General features: G+C 44.7%; 1 protein-coding gene across 8 annotated transcripts in view; it reads right to left on the minus strand.

The window, feature by feature from the left end:
- PRKCE (protein kinase C epsilon) overlaps positions 1-22493 on the minus strand; it is a 547240-nt gene that overhangs the window by 316089 nt on the left and 208658 nt on the right. For all 8 annotated transcript variants that reach the window (XR_015137027.1, XM_086327131.1, XM_086327130.1 and 5 more), the window contains one exon: positions 15206-15269. Coding sequence is in view for 7 of the 8 variants with exons in the window: in XM_086327131.1 (XP_086183257.1) it covers positions 15206-15269 (64 nt within the window). In the remaining variant the exon portion in view is untranslated. The remainder of the gene's footprint in view (positions 1-15205; positions 15270-22493) is intronic.

Raw genomic sequence — 22493 nt, forward strand, 5'->3', positions numbered from 1 at the left:
GCATCTATAATTAAGCAGGTGAAGTCTGTTTTCCATGCTCCAGGCACACTGCCGATGGCCCCGGTGACCCCTCACCCCCATTACAGGCAGTTCTTAACTTTCACATGTTTTGCCTTCAAACAATACACTGGCCAAACAGAGACAGCTGCCATCAGACAGCAATGACATTTCACAACAGTGCTCTCTGCCTGCAGAGACCTGGAACCCCCTCCACACATTTGCCACGTACACCTGGACGGCAGTCACTCACTAATGCCAGGAACAAGCATTTCCTAAGCACCCCTGTTCACTGGCACTGAGACCACAAAAGGACAACAGAGGCCAAAACAGACACAGTCCTGGCCGGCTTAGAGTCTAGAGAAGCATTTGTGCATTTACTGAATATTTTATTGCTCCTGCCCCTTTTTGTTAGGAATGATGGATAAGGAAAAAGGGAAAAGACTGGCTCTTGTGATAAGATACATCTTTTCTCCTTTAGAGAATACAGCAAAATCAGCAAAGGGTCCTCGGGGGCAACAAAGGGTCCTATGTAACCTCAGCTGTACCCTTCTAGCATTTAAGGAGGTTGACAGGCTGCCCAGGTGACCAAATGAGAAAAGAAAAAATAATAAGATGCTGGAATTATTACTAAAAAATTGTGCCTACACAATGGGACATGATGAGAGGATTTTATAATATACTTTTGTTTTCCGGGAATGGAATCTCCTATCATAACATTTAACTCAGTTATTCAGACTTTCAATTCTTTGCCCTTCAGATATGTTTGTTTGTTTTTTTTTAAGTAAGGTATCATGCACAAAATTAGGGGACTGCAAACCTGGCTATTGGTCCTTCATGCATGAGAAGGTTAATTACGCTTACGATTTCATCTTTCTAAAAGGGTTGATCTTTTCTTTTCTTTGGGGGGAAGAAAGAGCTGGCTATGTGATGGCATCAAAACCACCACCTATGTGAAAGCTCTGAAGGTAATTTCAAGCATTAGGCAAAAGGTAGGTCAATGGTGGGGGAAGGCAGTCAACCACCTTCCTAGTGCCCTCACCTCACATAGGCAGTAAATGGTTTAACCTGTTCACAGCGATCATCAACCACCATAGTGAGAAGCTATCCACCCAAAATCAAACCCTTTCTTGGGGCAAGAGGCTAAGAGGCAAAGAAACCTCCATTTCTTTCTACTTCTGTAGCTTCCATGTAATGCCCTCATAAGTCTGAGGAGAAAACCATTACCTCTCAGCAGACATGACAAGCATGATGAAATGATGTTTTCCTTTGAGTCAGGGATCTCTGTTGCTCTTTTCCTTCTCCCAGATGGGGCTGCTCACAGACGCACACCAATGAACCACTTTTTAAGTGAACTCCACATTCATCTCCATATAAGAGAGAATTAAGGAGCAAAATTGGTGTTACAAGAGGTTATTTCTCTTAAAAGCAAGGCTTCCAGGATAGGTTCACACAATTTGGGGTCCAGTCAAATAGAATCCTTCCTTAGATCTTTGGAAATAAGATTCAAATTTCAACATTTCCATTTTTGACTAAATTTTCCAGAAATAGAACTATTCTGTATATCGATATTGAGGTCCAACTTATTCTCTTTTCCCAGTATTTCACTCTTTTTCTCTACCTCTTTTTCCACGTAGACCTTGGATTTTATTTTTTAAACAAAATAAACAGTTGTTTTATTATCCTCCATTTGTAGATGCTTAATGGAAGCTATGTTACAGATAATCTGATCTTCAAACTGGGGCTCTGTGATAACCTAGAGGGGTGGGAATGGGCAGGAGGTAGGAGATTCAAGAGGGAGGGGACATAAGTACACCTATGGTTAATTCATGTTGATGTAGGACAGAAATCAAACCAAGATAGTAAACCAATCATCAATCAATTAAAAATAAATATATATTTTTAAAAGAGAGAAATCTTTTCTACAACTTTTTTTAAATGCTCACCCAGTTTCTATTTGAATACCTACAGAGATGGAGAGCTCCCTATTTACTGCTGAAATGTACTTAACTGCTAATGAGTAGTTACTAAACGAAGCTTAAAGTTCCTCCCTGTAACTGCTACCCCTCTGGTCCCTGAGCTGCCCAAGAGCCACAGGATAAGTCTTTCCCCTATTCCTCTTCACTACACTTTAACTTCTTAAGATACCCAATCACATCTCACCGACTACTCAGGATCCCATGCTTCATTGAGGAATGATTGAGTCTTGCTCCTTGGTGTCAAGTATAGAGAGAGATGAGGAAACACTGTCAATGACTCATACCTGTATTCAGAAAGTCTTCAATCTGGGAATCCAAAATCCCAAGCATTCACTGAATCACAGCATCTTAATGCCTTTGATACAATCCAGTTGAGAGCCAGAAACATGTAACAATTCGTCACCTTCAACTGACTGGTTAGAAGCAGGGCCAGAAACAGACTCCAAGCTTCTGATTTCAGTAAAGGGGTTGCTCACACTACACTTCATCATAGAGCTGTTTATGCTGAATGCAGTATAACTAACCAGGGGCCATGTGCCCAGCATGAGGAGGCCCTGTGATGATGAAGACTCCTGCAGACTTGCTTGGAGCCGCCACGATAGCTAGTCTCACAACGGCCTTGGGTGATCTGAGTCCTCAACAGACAAAAAGGTCCAACTACAGAAATGGCCCTTGTTGCCAGTCTGGCTTTGTGTAGTCCAGATGGCAGGACAGCGCCCTGGGCTCAGCACTGCTGTGCCACAGGGCCAGCCAGGAGCCTCACGTGCACTGAGCCGGCTCTCAGCTCGAAGCCCGTGTTCCAGAAGCCTCTGCCCTTGGATAATTTGTGGCTCACTGGGGTAGGCAGGGTACAACCAGGACTCTAGTTATAGATACAATATAAATATCTGAGTACATGCTTGTATGGAAAGACACTGAAGAGTGTGGGAGCAAAAACAGTGTGTGAACCGGTGGGTTGGAGTGGGCCAGCTGGCGTGGGAAGGTCCCCAGGAGGAGGCAAACTTGAAATCAAATTTTGAAAGAACAGAGAAGTAGTTGAATTAAAAGGGAGGGGACAGGATATTATAACTGGGGACTTGGTGTGCGTGGAGGCCCTGAGGTGGCCTCAGAGGACCCCTAAGAAGTACCAGGCACAGTTTAGCCATTCAGGTTCACTCCCACCCGTGAAATTGACTGTATACTGGAATACAAAACAGCCGATTATCCAAAGCAAGGTCAGACCAAACACCTTGTTTATCTCCACAGTTTCCTTTTAAAGTGACACTTTGTCCTGTTATTTCATTTAGGCACACATTCATTTGTGTGACAAGTTAAAAATTACGCCCCTACTGTGTACCCAGCACCTAAAAGAATTCCCCCTGCATTTCCACCTCCATTAAAGGCAGGTGCAACTTGCCTGCCTCAGAGGAAGATCACAGAGAGGTAAGTTCTAGCAAGGTCCCTGGGTGAGTTACTTTAATTAAAGCCCCAGGAACCGGGAGAAAATTAGCACAGTGGGGTCAAATTCAAGCACCACTCAATACTTGAGGGTATTTATAGACAAGCAAATACAAAAACAAAAAATCCAATATCCTGACTGGTTGCTTTTTGTTTTCGTGGTATAAATTGGTGCCTGTTCTCCTAGCTAAAGAACACCGATGCTATCCATTTTGACCTTCTGCAGGTGATTAAAGCTGGGACTTGAATACCAGGGCCCAGGGAATTGCCTACCTCCCTAAGAATATGTCAAGTGCCCTTCCAGCCTTTTTCCAGAAGAAAGGACAAGGTGGGGGGAAAGATACTAAACAAAAAAGGATCGAAAGTTCTTGATTTTGAGGGCAAAATGATTGGAAGTTGGGGAAGAAAAAAGCAGATTTCTCTCTTAATTTTCAATCCTACAGAAACTGGTTCAGAGAGGAAATCACAGGTCTTAAGAGTCTCTCACTATTCAAAGTGTTGTCCAAGGACGCGTGGCAGGGGCATCTCCTAGGACCTAATGAGAAATGCAGCAACTCAGGCCCCACCCCAGGCCCACTGAATTGAATCTGCATCTTTACAGGATCCAAGGGATTCACGGTCTTAAAACTCCTTAAGCCTCAATTTTTCCATCTGTAAAATAGGGATAATGAAACAGCAGATCCATTTAGGCTTTAAAATAATCTCTGTACAGAGATTTGGCTTAAAAATTTTTGTCCTCTCTCCCTTCCTCCTCCTAGGTGCCCAGCTCTGAGCAAACTTATCTTGGTTTTAATTCAGCCCTGCAGAGGGCCATAGGGTCATTAGTCCCATTTCTCTCTCTCTTTGTATACCAAGGAAGCCATGGAGGTCCAAGTGAAGCAGCTGCCTTGTGGCCAGACACACCCTAGCTTGGGAGTTCCTCGAGGGCAAGACCTACATCTTTTACATCTTGGTTTCTCCAGCTCTTGGCAAGGTGCCAGGCAAGCAACAGACTCTTCATATACATCTGTTGAATCAGAAGTATATCCAGTAATTAACTAATTGTGGAACAAAAGCTAAAGTGCAGGTGTCTATGAAATCCTAGTCCCAGTAACACAGAGATACACCTGAAAGTGGACTTAACTTCTAACTTCATTCTTTCTGACAGCTGCCAAAGAATTTACACCTGGCTATTAGTCGAAGCCATGAGTTCCTGCTGCAGAAAACAGTTCTCTAAACTACATCACTATTAATTTTCAGGAAATGGGCAAACTTGAGTGTCTGTAGAGTATGAATAACCCACTGGCAGCCAATGTGCTAGGCAGAAGGGACCGTGGAGATGACTAAACTTGGAACAAGCAGCAGCTGGCCCTAAACTCTGGAGAGCGCTGCCTAGTGCTACTAAAAATACCTGCACAGGACTGTCCGTTCAGAGGTGAGCAGCCTCTCAGCAGCAGGAGTGGGCATGAAGAGGCCAGCAGCTTCCCGGAATGAACGCTCTGTGAGCATCATTCATCCATCACATGTTCCATGGAGTCTGGCTACTTGGTCCACCTGCCTCTACATGTCAGAAGCACATAGTCCTTGGAGACAGGCACATGCTGACAGCATCCTTAATTTCAGCATATCCCAACTCCAGATCAGAGATGTCTTGAGTGACATGAAGTGGGTGTCATGCATTATTTCTGAGCTCGCTGCCCTTAGACATTCATGCTGTGGATTAAGCAGGTCATTCCTCTCTATCTAGGTCTTCTGAAACCTGCTGCAGCCTGTGTTCATGGGCAAGTCACAGTGTCTTTGTATATGGGAATGGAAACATTTCTACCTAATTTTTCTTTTTCAAATTTTCTAATTGTTTTAACAGCTCATGCACATCACATGAGAAAGAAAACCAAGATTACAGACATTGACAAAAATGGTTCCCCCTTTTCTGATTTCACCCTTTCCCTTCCCCAGAGACAACTCTGGTTCCCAGCATGTGGTATATCATGCAGAGACAGCCCACACCCCCCCAAGCATGTCCATTAGAAGGTGCCTAGGGGCAAGGATTTCTGTTTTCACTGTTCACTTCTCAGTCCCTGGTGTAGGGCTTCCCTGGTGGCTCAGAGGGTAAAGAATCTGCCTGCACTGTGGGAGACCAGGGGTCGATCCCTGAATCCGGAAGATCCCCTGGAGAAGCGAATAGCAATCCACTCTCATAGTCTGGCCTGGAGAATCCCATGGACACAGGAGCCTGAAGAGCTAAGTCCATGAGGTCAGAAAGACCTGGACACGACTGAGCGACTAACACACTTTCTGTGTCCCTGGTACTGAGAAGAGTAACTGCCAAAGGTGCCCAAATAGTGCTATGTTGAATGAATTAGTGTGTAAGTCATACGTATGCCCGAAAAGTTCACATTTTGGAAATCAGTTCACGCATGCATGTGTGCTAAGTTGCTTCAGTCGTGTCTGACTCTTTGCAACCCTATGGACTGTAGCCCACCAGGCTCCTCTGTCCATGGGATTCTCCAAGAAAGAACTGTGGAGTGGGTTGCCATGCCCTCCTCCAGTGCATCTTCCCAACCCAGGGACTGAACCCGCATCTCTTTCATCTCCTGCATTGGCAGGCAGGTTCTTTACCACTAGCGCCACCTGGGAAGCCCTAAATCAAGTACTGCTGCTGCTGCTAAGTCGCTTCAGTTGTGTCTGACTCTGTGAGACCCCTGAGACGGCAGCCCACCATGGAGAATCCCCCATCCCTGGGATTCTCCAGGCAAGAACACTGGAGTGGGTTGCCACTTCCTTCTCCAATGCAGAAAAGTGAAAAGTGAAAGTGAAGTCTCTCAGTCGTGTCTGACTCTTCGCGACCCCATAGACTGCAGCCTACTAGGCTCCTCCGCCCATGGGGTTTTCCAGGCAAGAGTACTGGACTGGGGTGCCATCGCCTTCTCTGAGTACTACTCTGCCTTTATTATATCTTCTGATTGGATGTGCCTTCAGTGGACAGTGGCTCTGTCTCCTCAACCAAGAAAAGAGGATAACTGTTATTACCTGCGTTACCATGGAGCTGACGAGAGCATGTGGAAGTACTGGAGGTTGTCATTTATTGACTGAAAACTCCAGAAAGAGCAGTCCCACTATACCCTGTTCTCCCAGTAGCTTACCCAAACGATCAAACACATCATGGTGCTTACTGGTGTAGTGTTTGCCTTATTGTTTAAGAGTACAGATGCCCTAGAGCAGGGACCATCTTCATTAACTCTATACTCCTAGGGCCTAACATTTTTTAGATAAGTAAATAAGGGACGCTTCAAATGAGGGCCACTGAGGAAGAAGGTGAGATAGGAGATTCACAGACATTCGTTCTTAGCTATATGTATGTGCACAAAAAAACACACCTTCCCAGGCCCCCAAAAGCTCACACCAAAGGTTTATAATACAGGAGGAAGATAAAAGGCCCAGTGTAAGCAGCTTGAATAAGATGGTAAATGCACTTGATTGTGAGAATGTGAATGTTTCAATGAAGCTAGGTAATAAGAAAAATCAATAAAACTGTCAGCACTGGCCAATTTCAACTGGATAAAAGAATAAAGTAATTGGTCCTGAAAGACAACTCTCTAAATTAAGTTAGATGAATGGAAATACCCTTTTGTTTTAAGCCAAATCACAAGGACATCAACAGCAGTAAATGATTAAATTATAAGCCACTCTGACCCAGTATGATCTGAGCTGCAAACATGAATTTCCCGAAACGATCTTCTTTGTAAGACACAGAACTGATGTCTAGCAAGACAACAAAGACAGAATAGGAGGCCACACCAGGATACCCGGCGCTTGCTTCTTGACTAAGGATCTATTATAAACCTATTCTTTCTATTAAACTTATTTATTCAACATGACTATTCCTCCTTCAATTACTTCATTAGTAAAACAGGCGCACAAGTCAATAGAAAATAGAAAATGCACATCTACGCTCCCATAATGGCCGAGAGGAAGGAGGCTTTGGTAGTGATCCTAAAGAGCTCTGCTCTCCACACACTCAGGATTCAATTCTGTTTCTCATCTGCTAATGGTTGGCATTTGGTGTTGTTAACTGTGGATGATTCATTTCAGAGGAACTGCTGTGCATCTCGAGCCTGTTTGGAAGGAAATGAGGGTTTCTTGGCTTATTTCTCATCAAGCATTTTAGCATTGTCTCTCTTTGTGACATTATAAACCCCTTAGTGGGAGTTTGGTCCTCACTGCTTTCAAGCTAACTCTCCCTGTCTCATCTGGTACATATGGCCACTTCGAGGAACAAGCATTTATTCCATCAGGACAAAGGAGGGAGCCAAAAATCTGGAAATTAATAGGCTCATTCCCTGAGTCTTGAGTTGCAATAGCAAGTGAATATGTGGGAGAGGGGGAGGGGAGAGGTACACATTGCAAGAATAATGGTTTTGAACATCTGGCTTTGGTTAATATTCACTCTTATCAAATGCTGAGGCTATTTTCTGTTCTCCACATGCTACTGGAGAATCCAACTTGTCCACGAATATCTGGGGACCCTGTGGGGTGAGCAGGATCATGACCTTATTGCCAGAGGCACCTCACAGGAGGGAGACCCATCAGCTCCTTGGAGCAGTGCCTGACTTTGAAGTCCCTTTTTTGGGTGGGTAAGGGGTCCCTTTAACATATAAAGCAATGTTTCTCATTAGAGACTGAACAGAACTTGAAAAGGATGAGAGTGTCAGGGCTTGATGCAGGGACACCAGCTAAATAGGCTAGAGAGAAGGAGAAGGCTTAGGGTGGTAGTAGGCTTACCATGGGACTCCATGAGATTGCTGAAAAGACCACAGAAGACCACAAATAAAAGACCACAAAGAGATGCCTGTAGTGGTCTTGTCCTTCAAATCACCCAAGGCCTGTGCTTAAAAATGTACTCTCTGCCATAACCCAGACTTCGCCATACTTGGCCTAGAACATCCCTCCTCCTTAGTGGCCAAGGTGAGTGAGAGGTCTTGACCATGAAGACACATCCAGAAAGAACTGCCCTCAATCTTCAAACACAGCTTAATCATTTATTTTATTTCCTTGTTTGAAAATTTCTATCTGCCACACTGTCTTTGTTTGGAAGCTCCTTGAGAATACAAATGGCATCTATTTAATTTGTAGTGTCTATCCTGCTGGACATGGAACAACAGACTGTTTCCAAATAGGAAAAGGAGTACGTCAAGGCTGTATATTGCCACCCTGCTAATTTAACTTATATGCAGAGTACATCATGAGAAACGCTGGGCTGGAGGAAGCACAAGCTGGAATCAAGACTGCCGGGAGAAATATCAAAGACCTCAGATATGCAGATGACACCACCCTTATGGCAGAAAGTGAAGAGGAACTCAAAAGCCTCTTGATGAAAGTGAAAGAGGAGAGTGAAAAAGTTGGCTTAAAGCTCAACATTTTGAAAATGAAGATCATGGCATCTGGTCCCATCACTTCATGGGAAATAGATGGGGAAACAGTGGAAACAGTGTCAGACTTCATTTTTTTGGGCTCCAAAATCACTGTAGATGGTGACTGCAGCCATGAAATTAAAACATGCTTACTCCTTGGAAGGAAAGTTATGACCAACTTAGATAGCACATTCAAAAGCAGAGACATTACTTTGCCAACAAAGGTCCGTCTAGTCAAGGCTATGGTTTTTCCAGTGGTCATATATGGATGTGAGAGTTGGACTGTGAAAAAAGCTGAGTGCTGAAGAATTGATGCTTTTGAACTGTGGTGTTGGAGAAGACTCTTGAGAGTCCCTTGGACTGCAAGGAGATCCAACCAGTCCATTCTAAAGATCAGCCCTGGGATTTCTTTGGAAGGAATGATGCTAAAGCTGAAACTCCAGTACTTTGGCCACCTCATGCGAAGAGTTGACTCATTGGAAAAGACTCTGATGCTGGGAGGGATTGGGGGCAGGAGGAGAAGGGGACGAAAGAGGATGAGATGGCTGGATGGCATCACCGACTCGATGGACATGAATTTGAGTGAAATCCTGGAGTTGGTGATGGACAGGGAGGCCTGGCGTGCTGTGATTCATGGGGTCACAAAGAGTCAGACACAACTGAGTGACTGAACTGACTAACTGATTCTGCCTTACCAAAACGAAGAGCTTCAAAGCTGTCTTTGATAATGATGACATGATGCTCTCTACGCAGAATGGTCTTCCCACTTCTTCCTTGTCAATCTGGTATACCTAACTTTTCCTTTTCAGCCTTCAAGCTTTGCTTCTTTCTAGAGTTTCTCTGGGTTATTCTAAAGCTTCAACTTATTCCCATTTGGAGAACTCCTGGTAACACCAATTAAGCACTCCATGTGATATTACCTTGCATTTGTTCTCTAATGCTTTTGTCCTGCAGGTGTCTTGGATTCCTAATGGAATTGCAAGCCCTTGAAGGCAAGGGCCATGTGCTCTTACAAACACCATTTCTCACTTTCCACTTCCCAGTCCCCAAATTCAGCATGGACACCAAACTTGGCGTATTTACTAAAATGCATTAGTGAATACTCTTCATCTGAATGAATGGTTCTGCTTAATGATCTGATCATCAGAAGGCACTGGATTAAAAAATGAAGAAATTCTAAGGAAAACAGTACAATTCTTATAAGCTAAAGATTCAGTGGGACTCTGGAATCGGAAAGATGTTATCTAGATAAAAAGCACCAGTGGCAGAGTGTCGAGAGGAAAGCCTGCCTCTCTCTTTCAACCCTGAAGGCAGCGTTCTAATGCCTGCCATGCACACCAGGTAAGAAAGATGATTAATCTGCTGGGATTTGAGTCTGACCAAGACTTAGTTATGGATGCACCTTACAGACAGCCTGAAAAGGAGCTGACCATTTCTAAACTGGGACCATGCAAGTTTTCATTTCATTTCAGTGGGAAAAAGATCTGCTTATTTATGAAAGGGATTCTTTGGGTCATCTTTGGATTCAAAACTAAAAACTTTACCTTCCTCTTTCTATAAAAAGCTTCCTGAAGAAAAGAACTCAATTGTTAAAAGCAGTGAGGAGGTGTTTGCCACATAGGCATGGGGGGACTCATTATTGGGGCCCTAAATCCAGGCAGGGCCCTGAATCACAGCCGGGAATCGGAACCAACAGGGCCTTGTGATCAACTGTTCGGCCTTGGGCACTTGACCTCTCAATGTCACCATCTCCCGCCAGGAGATGTGTGTACTTGCTCTACACACATTATCATCTTAGAAAGAAGCAAAGCATGTTTGATCATGTCTACCAGTCTGTGCAACTTGAAAAAAGTCTAGAAGAGAGCTGCAAAGATGAGATAAGATTTCTAAACTCTCTATTCAGAAAGGTTAAGGAATTTGATTGATTCAACCTGAAGAAGAGAGATTTAATCACCATCTTCGAATATATGCAGGCTTTTTACCCAGGGCTGATGAGAGTGTGGGGACCACATGTTCTGTCTGCACTGAGCAGAGAAGGTACAAGCCCAGGCTTAGGAAAACAGACATTTTTAGCATTAAGGGAGACAAGACACAGACAAGCTAATGAATGTTCTTCTGGGGAATACTTCAGTGGGCAAAGGGTGGTGACGAAAGAGAAAGAAAATGGGACAAAACTATGGGAAAGTCCAAACTCTGCAAAAAGCAATCTCATAGCCCCTGAAAGACACAGATATTATTCTATGAATTTCCTCTTTGGCACCTTGCTGTATTCTTGGACCTTTTGCTTATGCCATGCCCCAGAGTCAGAAACTTGCCCTCAAACTGTTTCCCTGGATACCTTGCCTGCTGCTCCTTCCGGAGCACTGGGTTAGAGTGTTGCTCACCTCTCTGCCTTCAGGTCTCCAGGGCCTTGAAGGTATTATCGAGCAGCCCCTTCATGTGAGTACTCTGTCCTTAAAGCAGTCCTATCACAGTATCAAAACCTACTATACATTCTATTAGCCTCATTGATGGCTGAGAAATCTGAAGTTCTAAGCTAGGAAACACTGGAGCTAGGAGTTAGGACTCCATCAGTCAGTGCAGTCCACCGGTCCACTGACTGATGTCTTTCTAAGGCTCTCTCTTTTTACTCTCTCCTCTCCTCTCCCAGAGAGGAGACTGACTGCTTTCTGAAGCCTGTGGCAACAGAAAAAAGAAGACAGGGCTTGCTTTTTCACCCACCTCTTCATCTTCTACTTCCACAATTTGTATTAATTTCCCAACCTGATCTAACTGCAGTATTTATGACAAATGTGTTGCAAAAATCTTTCCAATTGCTTTTATCTTCAGCATTTTATTGGAGAAACAGTTTGGGGACCCAAACATACCACTGAGATCCACTTCCTGTCCTTTATATTATTGTCTAAACTCTGAAAAACTCTCCTGGGTGAACATGACACCTGGATGGAAGGTGGGAGAAGAAGAGCCTAGAAATCTCTAGGGCAGACCCTGATTGCCCCTCCTCTGGGAGTCTGCAAATAATGGCTCATTATCATATTACTATAAAGAATAGAAATAATATACAAATCACATCACAACAAAGGGAAAAATATTAACTAATGTCTACAACAGGAAATAATTATTTGCACAATCGAGAATTACATACATTGTTTTTTATGCTTCTGTTGCCTAGGCTTATTATGCTCTGATTTAAGTATCTGGTGAGTCCGTAGTGCTGTATTTACCAGGAAGCCCCATGATCATTGCTGCTGCTGCTGCTGCTAAGTCGCTTCAGTCGTGTCTGACTCTGTGCGACCCCATGGACCGCAGCCTATCAGGCTCCTCCGTCCATGGGATTTTCCAGGCAAGAGTACTGGAGTGGGGTGCCATCGCCTTCTCCGTCATGGTCATTACCTATGATAAAAGCAAACACTAAGAGGCACCCGGTGCTTCTCCAATGATCCAGTGGGTAAAGAATCTGCCTGCAATACAGGAGACACAGAAGACGTGGGTTGGATCCCTGGGTCGGGAAGATCTCCTAGAGGAAGTAATGGCAACCCACTCCAGTATTCCTGCCCGGAGAGTCCCATGGACAGAGGAACCTGATGGGCTACAGTCCATGAGGTTGCAAAGAGTTGGACACGACTGAGCAACTAATGCACAAGAGGCACCCAAGTCTAGAGCAACACAGAAAACATTCTGAGAACGTTTACTGCATGGGATAATGTAGGTAAAGTCCTTGGCACAGTACCTGTCAACCCCTTCTACTGGTTATAGATATTAGCCAGCTTTCAGCTTGAGCTCTGATAGATGTCTATTCAAATTATACCAAAGATCAAAACTGCATGACCAGAAATGACCTTAACTGTTATCCAGCCCGACCCCATACGTCTGAGGTTAGGTCGCCTGGTTTAGCTAAAGCTCATACCAGTCAAATCCCATTATGATGAACTACACAGGACATGCAAGCAATGGAATTTTATTAGACAGTTAGAAATCACATTAATTCCAGCTCTAGCAGACGTAAATGTCCAGGCTTTCCACAGTGTGTTAGCAAGAAAAAAGAATCCTTTGGCACATCCCAGAAGAAGGGGGTGTATTCACACAGCCTCACCCCCACATCTTTCCCTGAGCTCTTTGCTATTTGCATGTGGTGTAAAGTTTGTGCGATTGCTATGAATATCTTTTTTTCCATTGATGGGACTGACTGGAGCACTTGAAATAGGCAAGCTGAAGGGATGCTTGATGGCAGAATAATAGAGCAGTGAAAATGTCAGCTGTGCCTCATTGCAGCTCTCTTTTTCACCTTTTCTCAGAATACAGAGTCAGGAATTTCACTAAAGAGAAGGACTTAAATAAGAATCAATGAATGTCCACAGTCTGGGTGTGACAAACCTGTTTTTCCCTGGACGCTTACCATGCAATCAAGGTAGCAAACGCTGGGGCTACTTATTCTCCGTTCCTCTTCTCACCCTCCCAACCTTTCCAAAAACGAAACTACCTTTGGACCACGAGTCCTCAACATCCCAGACCAGGACTGGGAGAACAGACGCGCAGAACACAAACGGAACGCACCAAGATCAGCTTCTAGGAAGAGATTGCTGGAAGTCTCTCCCACTATCCAGAGAAAGAATTCCAAATCCAGGAACAGCAAGAAAAAAGAGGAGAAAACTTCTCCTTTTCTTCAGAGCAACACATGCTAGCACTTTACTGAGTCTGGCATGTGTCAGCATTTCCAAAGTAAACCCTGTTTTCTTTAGATGAAAGAGATAAAAAAAAAAATAGACTAAGAATTCAGTCCAGTGAAAACTGCTTTGGTCATTCACATGCAATAAGCTGTAGAAGCAAGAAGAAAAAAACCAATTGCCTCTGATTTATTTATTCATTCACTTGTCCATATCCTTTCCCGCTAATGTAAAATAAAGGACATCTTCTATAATTTGCAAGTCATTAATTTTTTCAAAGGAAAAATAACCAAGCCTCCCACTGATTGCCCAGCATATTCGCACAGGAAGTACATATTTAATTAATTATCCTGTTGCATGTAGAATTATGTAAGGGAAAAGGGGGATTGATTTTTCCCATCAAATGTTTCACCCATATTTCCAACCAGGAGACCACTGTAATACTGTGAAGTATGGTAAATTTGGGATCAGTCATTATGTTTAAATAACACAAGGCTTTACCTTACTGGGTGCTTTATTTCTTAATCCCATTTTATTATTTTTTTGCACATCTTGAATATTTCATACTAAATATTGTTAAATCTTCAAATCTTCTACAATAGTTTTCTATTCTGGGCTGTTCAGAGCTGAGAGTAGAGAAGGAAAGTTGGAAATGCCAAAATATAATTGCAATAAAGAGCAGAAAATAAAGAGACCAATTTTGGAAGAATGTTTAAAGTTTTAAACCTATGCCAAATAATTGAAATCTATTGTAAGAGGACTGACTTCTATTATGAGCTCCATATACGCACAATTACTGAATTATTCTGAACACCTGTTGAAATCAGGTGTTAACAGTCAAATAAAAATCACCAGGCACACCTGTCAAGTGCATCTTTTGACCAGCTCCTTTGAATTTCCTTGCATAATCCCCCCTCCATTACAGAATCTTAAACTAGAGCTTTTTCCCTAAAATTTTGGGGTTGTGGCTTTGGCTTATAATCCCCAGTATTCCAGGGAGATGCTGTAAAAGGCCCAAGTCTTCCAGCAGGAGCTGTGCCTTTCCCATTGAACCACAGCCTCTAATCCCCATCTTTTCTCATTGCCAAGAGGAACCTGCCTTGCTCATCCCATCTTTCTGCAGTGACATTAGAGCCAACCGTTCTGTCCCCAGCCCTCATAGAGAAGAGGAGAGGAAAGATGGTCCCTATAACTAAGTTTCAGTCCTAATTCCCAACCTCCTTAGAGCCCAAGTCTGCCACCACCTCCCTGTTCTCAAGTGCATATGTTTATCCCAAACTCCTCATTTATCCCTCTTTACAGAAGTAACATTTCTATTAAAGCTCTAAAGAAATAGGAATCTGAAATTTGATACCTCATTTATTTCATTTCTGACTACCCTTAGACCAACTGGTTTTACTTCCATCCCACTGCACACACACAAACCCCATGCAAGCTTCCCAGGAGAGGCAGCCACCCCTCCAAAGCCTGCCTGGGCATCTGCGCCTGGGAATGCCTGCTTTACTGGTCTGACTCTGTAAGACGAAAATCTTCCCTCAGCTCCACCAGAGCTAACAGGTGGCATGGCTGGTCTCTTTTGGTACATAGGCGTAAACATCTTCAAAATAACCTTTTCCTTTAAACGGTGCCAATTAATTACATGTCGCTGTAATAGGTCCCAGCCAAAGATGGAAGGAAGAGACCAAAAGACAAAAGGGTCAATGGACGAGAACAATGACAAGAGGTCACACTCTCCTACCTTCACCTGACGACCCCGAGAGATCAATGATCACATACACTCTTCCTTCTGGCTCCAGATCAATCTGCAATTAAGAAAATGACAGTAACTCTGTTAGTGCATCATGGGGGCAACCTGAGAGTTCATGACACTTCCAACCCAAACTGCTAAAACCTAGAGTCACAGCTCCATTCAATCCATCAACCTACAACATGGAGAGTGCTGGGTGAATTAGGCATGAGGGAGAATCAGCATTTATGGAATGTCTACTATGTTCCAGATGCACTAATGATGAGGTTTGCTACATCCCCAACAGGCAGCGCCATCCCATGGGTCCCCACCTGGAAGCAGTTTTGCTGCACAAGCAAAACGTGACACCAGGAATTGCACGGGGACACCTGACACAAGGAACACTTATGGGGGGGACACAAAAATATCTGGAGACGTTTTTGATTGTCGTGACTGAAGAGGGAGTGGTGCTACTGGCATCTAGCAGGTGGAGGCCAGGGATGCTACTAAACATCCTGCAGCAGACAGGACAGCCCCCACAACAAAGGATTATCCAGCCCAAATGCTGACAAAATCAAGGTTAACAAACTGTGTTATCTCATTTCACAGGTAAGGAAACTGACTTCACCATTCCAGGGTAAATGGCAATGCTGAGATTCAATGCCAAGACTGTCTCCAGAAGCCCCTATCCTTTATATGACACAAATTGCTCATGGGAGATTAAAAAAAAAAGCAAAAGACATTATTCCCACTCTCAAGGTGTTTATAATCTCATTGGGAAGTTAAAAAACAAACAAACAACAGAGAACAATGCCAAACCCAGCTTAATGATGAGGAACAGAAATTAACTGATATAAAGTATTCTGGTGAACCTGAAATCAGTATAAAAGAGCAGCCTGGGCAAGAAAGGGAAGGCATTCCAGATGAAGGCAACATCATAGGCAAAGGCTGGGCATGTGAGTGGTGCTCGTGCAGGACTGAAGGACCCCATGCTCAAGGGTGTGCTGGCACCTGTGTTTGGCAAACCCCAGCCTCTACCAGGGTTGGGAAAAAGCCAATCCTACTAAATTCTCACCACCAACCTTCTCCACCCACCCTCATACCCTCGCTCCCCACCTCCCAATCCAGCAAGCTACGTCTATACAGAAGCAGGCTGATGAGCAAGGTCAGAGGAGCTGGGCCTCTTGAAGTCAATATCCTTCCGAGGTCTGAGCTGTCCTTACAGAGAGTGTGTTCTCCATGAGAGTAGCGACTCCGGAAACCCTGGATCACCAAGTAACCCTGGTAGCCACCCCCGCCTTCCATCTGCCTGTGCAGAGTTCCAGTTGGCTCAGTCGTGCCAGGCTGGACTCCTCAACAAGCTGTGAGTCTCTTGAGGGAAGGAACTACTAGCCCCTCCCTTTTTTGTCCATGGTCCAGCAAAGAGCAGGCACATATTTAGCAAGTACTACTTAGGAAGGGTCAGCCTGGTGAACACCTCCTCCTCCTCCAAGGTCAAGATCAGTTATTGCCTCCTTTCTGAAGCTTTTCCAGATATTCCCAAGTCAGAATGAATTACTCCTCACTTGTGTTCTCATAGTACACACACAGATCTCAATCACGGCCCCTATCAAGCTATAATACATTGTCAGTATGTCTCTATCGTCAGCCTGACAGAGACTATGACAATCCTATTTGCACCCCCAGTGTTTACCTTACTGTCTGCTGGTCAGGAGACACACCCAATAAACCTCTGCAGAAGTGGGGAAAGGCTCTGTGTCCCAGAGCCTATTCTGGGATTATTGACTCCTTCAAGCCCCTTCCTTAGGCAGGAAGGAAGGTAGGTCATTTGTACTAAAATGATATTCCAAAGAGGCACGAGGGGAAGAAGAGGTAGCTATACCCGGAGCACCGGAGACTCTCTATGAGGTAAAAACTCATGGTGAACTAATGCTGTTTGGGTCCCTGCCCCCAACATCTTGCTCCACTCCTAATCCACATTCCCTGAGCCATGTGTGAACCCCACTTTCTTTCCTGACTCAGCCTTTCAGTGGTTGAGAGGGCTGACAGTTTCCCTCAGAATTTCAGTTCCACCCACAGGGGTCTTTGATGCCCCTCCCTGCCCCAGATGAGGCCCCTGTGCTCTTTTAGGCACATTCTCAGGGCAGGGAGGGAGGGAGGCAGAAAGCTCTCAGGTAGCTCCACAGGGGCCACTCACTGAGCTTGAGATCTTGAGTTCGGGGTCCAAATGGGAGCCAAATACCACACTGATGATGCCAGGAGATGACTCTCTGCACCCCTTCTGCCCCAAGAGCCCATGATTTCAGGTTTTTGGATAAAGAAAATGTTCTCCAGCGTTCTTACCACTAGTACTGTCCCCTGCCACAAGCATAACCTGGCCCCTGCAGCGAGTTACAAACAGGAAAACCATCAGTCGACTCCACTGAACAGAATCCAACCAAAATCCCGTCCCTGCCACAGTTCAAAAGTCTCAGGGGCCCCCTTGTCCAAAAGCATGGAATTTAAATAATGTATGCCTCTTAGAGATTAGATCATTCCTATTAAACCCTGCCGGCAAAATGAAACACTTTCTCATATCCTCCAAGTCAAAGATTTCCCACGACTGTGGATTTCATTGGCAAAGTACAATGGTATCTGAGAAAAGCAGGGAGGGAGACAGCAAAGGAATGAGATGGGCCGCGTGGCCTATCGGAAGGCAGGCTGCATGCCTATCTTTGCAAAAGGGGAGCGAGAGCTTGTGTCAAGGGGGAACAGGTCATTGATGATAAAATGTATTAGGATATTAACATTCAAGATAGCAATCAGAAACCATTTTAGCACCCACTGCTGCTTCAATGCCGATGAACTGCATTTCTAAACAGAAAAATAGAAATTAAGCTATTAAACATGCCAAGAGCAACAAAGAGCTTTGCAGCCTGGGCAGATGGCCGCGGAGTGCTGGCTGAGCCCCAAGCAAGCTGAGTGAGGAGGCTCTGAGAATCCATCCAGAGTGGTGTGACTTCGACGTGGATGACTGGAAGGGTTATCTGGTATAAAAAGGGGTGGAATGCGTTGCAACTTCATGGCCAAATTAGCTTAATCACAAATTCTGCTCACAATTACGTGGTGCGGATAATGAAGCAATGTAGGTGCCCAGCCCTGCAAAACCCCTGCAACCTGAAAGCCAGCATCACCACCAGGCAACTGGCACTACATAAAAGCAGGCCTCCTCCCGCCGCCCAACCATCCCCTTCTCGTAGTTCCTTCTCACAGGCTTCAGGTTCCTCCCAGTTCTCCAGAGGCAACCCCATTTGTCAAATCGCCTTGAATCTCATGCTTTTATTTGATACACTTTCCCTGATACTATCTCCGTTTTTGACTATGATTCTGTTTCAACCTTCAGCTGAGGCCAGAAGCAAAGCAGTAGAACTGAGGGGGAGATAAACACAACCTTTAGAGTCAGATCAGGACTGAATCCCAGTTTTGTCACTTACAGGTCAGTCAATTATGTATTCTCTTCGAACCTCAACCTCTATCTCTTCATCTGTGAAACAGGTTGCTGTGAAAATTCCACAAGACGCACATACAAAGCCCTTGGCACTTAGGAGCTACTCAGTATATAGTGGTTAAGAGTGAATTTGCTGGCTCTCCGGCCTGAAGCAAGAAACTAGCTCCTCTAAGCTTCAGAGCGCTCCTCAGTGATATGGAGCAATAACAGGTCCTGTGACGGGCTGTCCTGACATAAAATGCAAAACCTATGTACAGTGCACAGCAGGGTGCCTGGCCCAGAACACTCAGTAATTGTTGCTGCTATTGTTATTAAAGGCTTCCCAGGTGGCTCAGTGGTAAAGAATCTAGCTACCAATGCAAGAGATGCAGGAGACTCGGGTTTGATCCCTAGGTCAGGAAGATCCCCTGGAGGAGGAAATGGCAACCCACTCCACTATTCTTGCCTTGGAAATTCCATGGACAGAGGAGCCTGGTGGGCTAGAGTCCATGGGGGTCACAAAACAGTCAGACACAGCTTAGTGACTGAGCCCGATGACAGTTGTTATTCAAAAGTCAAGTATTTAAATTTGCTACTTAATCCGATGTGATGTTCTTTCCACCATATCAAAATCTCTGTCCACCCCCCACCCCCGCTACAAAGCATTTTCTTGCCCAAAGTTGATGTTATTTTATGTATTCCAGTACATCTGATGATTTTACAGTGCTTTGAGTTATCAGACGTAGAACCAAGGTGAGAATGTTGCACCCTCCCCTAGCAGGAAACCCAGGGGCAAAAACTGGCTATAGCCCCTGTTCATCAGAGGGTCATGAGGTGACTGAGATAAGAAGTGGAGGATGACCACATATTGTCTCTACTAGGCCTGGGACACTGTATTGAGTTTTTTACCTGAATTAGTTCACCTAATCTCTTGTGAGGGCTTCCCTAGTGGCTCAGATGGTAAAGAATCTGCCTGCAATGCAGGAGGCCCAGGCTTGAGCCCTGGGTCAGGAAGATCCCCTGGAGAAGGGAATGGCAACCCACTCCAGTATTCTTGCCTGAAGAATCCCATGGATAGAGGAGCCTGGGTGCTACAGTCCACGGAGTTGCAAAGAGTCAGACACAATTGAGCAACTAAACAACAACGACAATCTCCCACACATATTCCCCACTTTTCAGATGGAAAAACTTGGGTTCAGAAAACTTTCAGTGGGATTCCCACACAGTGCTGCTGCCTTGAGCACACAGGAGAGATGACTTTGATAGGGTTCCATCTCAAGCCCCATCCAGCCCAGAATGGGCAGCCTCTGGCTGTCCTCTGTGGGTGTCCTTCTCAGGTACAACTGACCTGAATACCTCGTCTATCCTCTGCTTCCCTGACTTGGGGAAGGTCTGGGCATAAACAAGATCTCCATTCCTGCAAATTCGGTACAAAGCAACAGCAAAAGAGCTCAAACCATCGAAACCAGCAAAAAGCCATCTCTGAAAAGCAAAAAGACCTGCAGGTACTCTTTTGGATGGTGCCTGACCCTTCACAAAGTCCTTCACAAGCATTATTCATTGATCCCTCACAATTAACCTGTAAGGTAACAAGTATTATTAGCAACATTGTAAGGATGAGAAAACTGAAGTTAAGGAAGATAATCAGGCTAGTGAGAGCACACACAGCTGCAGGGGCAGTGTTCACACAGTGGTCTCTGGGGACCAGTCCTCTGGAGCTGAACAGTCAGGGATGAGCGGCAGAGTCAGAACCTGCCCCCTCAGCTCCCGACTCTCAGCAACCTCTATTCCTCCCACCACACCACACCTGTCCAGCAAGAACTCTGACCACTGGGCTAGCACCCCACCCACGCAGCCGCTTTAGCTGTCACTGCTGCGTGCACTGTGCATGCCTACGTTTGGGGGCAGTGGGGCTTGAGACAAAGGAGGTAAAAAATTCATAGTCAAACTTCCTCCTAACCATAGGCTCCACTTTCACTGAAGACCTCGAGGCAAACCTCTCCTCAGAGCAGCCCACAAGGGTCACAGAGGCCCCATCTGAGTTTCATTTCCTTTTCCATCTGTTGTTAGGCACTAGGGCCTGGAAAGAAGCAAAAGGGAGAGAGTGGGTCAGAAAAAGATGACTCCAGGAAGGAGAAGGAGGCTGCACCGCCCCTGTTACACCAATTAAGTCCTAGATAATAGACTGTTTCTTGTATTTCCTGAAGGAGGGTGGGGAGTGAGGGAGGAGGAAGTGGGAGGAAGAAGGAGGGAGAAGACTCAGGGTTTCTTTCTGAGGCAGAGGACCCACTTCCCAAGGCCTGCATTCTCTTTACTGCTGGCTCTTCTCCCCGGAGACCCCCTGGGCACACTACCATCCCCAGAGGCACTGGGCATGGAAGAGGCAAGCCAGACCTAGCAGGAGATCTTCACGCAGCAAGTGGCCTGCCTGCTAACCACTGCTTCTGGAAGGCAGTAAACGTGGAGACCGCAATGGCTGCTCTCAAGCAGCTGCTGGGTGCTGATTTTGGAGTTAGCAGCCAATTAAACTAAAGACTCTTCATTAGAGGAGTTTGCTGCTAGCTTGATGGGTAGAGAGCACCGGCTGGTTAAAAAGCAGAGGTTACACATGTAATTAAATATTTTTAAGAGTTCCACTCGGTTCACAGGCTTCCAACAGTACTTACATTCATGAAATAAGGGGAAAAGAGGATGGCTTCTATCTCAAACACCTTCCGTGGAAGTGCAAAGATATTATGCAGACTTTCGTGTATATCCTGCAGGGCAAAATTCTGCCTGTCCAGCCCACTGGAGGGATTTAATAATATTTATAAATGTTGGCGCAGTGGATGAAAAGAGGATCTGTACAACTGAATTATGGAGATTATTTACTTGGGAAGCCATCACATAACCATGTACATGCGTGCTCTGTCATGTCTGACCCTTTGTGACCCCATGGACTGTAGCCTGCCAGACTCTGCTGCCCATGGAATTTTCCAGGCAAGAATACTGGAGTGGGTGGCCATTTCCCACTCCAATATTCCCCACTCCAGGGAATCTTCCCAACCCATGGATTGAACTGATGTCTTCTGCATTGGGAAGCCATCAACCTGTACACGAATGTTCCTAGTGGCCTCATTCATAAGAATCAAATGCTGGAAACAACCCAAATGTCCAAGAACAGATCAATGAATAAGTAAACCAGGCCGCATCCATATGATAGACTTTTACTCAGCAGTGAAGCATGAACTCCTGGTACACACAACAAACCGAATGCTACGGGAAAGAAGCCAAATACAAAAGAGCACATACTATATGATTCAATTTACATAATGTTCTAGAATAGGCAAAACGAATCTATCATGACAAAAAGACTGTCAGTGATCTCCTGGCGGTGGAAATGAGAACTGGATTCAATGAGGCATAGAGGATGACTGAATGATTTTGAGTTTTGTATTTTACAATGGTAAAGTAAATATTCAATTTTTTTAAAAAGAGGCACAGAAGAACTTTTGGGGAAGATGAAACTTTTCTGTATGTTGATTAGGTGGTGGTGACATGAATGCATACATTTGTTAAACCACATCAAGCCACACACTTAAAATGGATGCGTTTTCTTGCATGTAAATTATACCTCAATAAAGTCGTTTTCAAAAAAGGAAAAAAAGAAGACATCATTTCACATAAGGATTGCTCTACAATTTTTCTTTAAATAATAAATCATCTTCCCACCCTCAGGGCATTTAAAATTTCATATTCCATTTTTAAAAATAAAAGGGTTCATTCAGAGTTTTTCAAGAACACATCTGTCACCCAACATAATGTACACCTACCTGTGTAGGCATATATTCACAC

The sequence above is a fragment of the Bos grunniens genome, chromosome 11 (assembly GCF_055505025.1).
Source record: "Bos grunniens cultivar Pamir isolate PY7600 chromosome 11, Bosgru_T2T1.0, whole genome shotgun sequence".
Lineage (NCBI taxonomy): Eukaryota > Metazoa > Chordata > Mammalia > Artiodactyla > Bovidae > Bos > Bos grunniens.